The 676-nt window shown below is 65.5% G+C and overlaps 1 protein-coding gene across 1 annotated transcript in view; it reads right to left on the reverse strand.

Moving 5' to 3' along the window:
* The window catches only part of PIANP (PILR alpha associated neural protein), a 1,690-nt gene extending 1,261 nt beyond the window's left edge, over nt 1-429 (reverse strand). Inside the window, exons 1-2 of the mRNA XM_010291527.1 lie at nt 413-429; nt 4-279 (exon numbers count right to left, since the gene is read on the reverse strand). Of these exons, the coding sequence (XP_010289829.1) occupies nt 4-279; nt 413-429 (293 nt within the window). The remainder of the gene's footprint in view (nt 1-3; nt 280-412) is intronic.
* Between the last annotated feature and the right edge of the window lie 247 nt (nt 430-676).

Below are 676 nucleotides of genomic sequence, written 5' to 3' on the forward strand. Positions count from 1 at the left end.
CGCCTCGGCCGCACGGCGTGCCGCAGCTCTCCCCCCCGGGGGGACAGAGCCCGCTGGCGCAGCAGGGTGAAGCGGGGATCCCTCTCTGGCAGCGAGGTCCTGTCCCAGATGCAAATGGGCCGTGGGGCCGAGGGGCTCCGACGGGCACAAAGAGGCCGAGCGGTTGCCAGGCCCCGAGAGCGAAGAGACCAGACGCCCGGAGGAGGGACGGCCGAGACCAGGAGGAGGAGATGCCAAAGCTGCAGGGAGTGGACGCAGGAGAGGAGTGGAGGCATCCTGCTGCAGGGCGTAAGGAGGAAGAAGAGAGACTTATCTGAAATGTCCCTCCTGCCGAAAGACTCAGAGCAGCCTGCCGCCCACGCTCCCGTCGTCTTCCCGTGTCGCCGGCGAACGTGGGAAGCTGTGAACCTACCAGGCACTGGGCTCCATCGCAGATGCAACAGCGTCTTTGCTCAGCGAGGATCCTGTCTCATTTTCACTGGGAAGCAAAAGGGAGAGGTGTCAGTGTCCCCTCGCCCAGTGGAGGCAGTGCGTGCCACCACGGGGGGAAAAATGTGCAGGGCAATGCAGCACCCACACACCCGCTCCTGCTCTCGTGCCCCCCGTGCCCACACGTGGTCCTACACAGAGGGGCATCGTCCCCCTGAACCCAGCCCCACGCAGGAACACACGCCTT

This window comes from Phaethon lepturus, unplaced genomic scaffold, assembly GCF_000687285.1.
Source record: "Phaethon lepturus isolate BGI_N335 unplaced genomic scaffold, ASM68728v1 scaffold8470, whole genome shotgun sequence".
NCBI lineage: Eukaryota > Metazoa > Chordata > Aves > Phaethontiformes > Phaethontidae > Phaethon > Phaethon lepturus.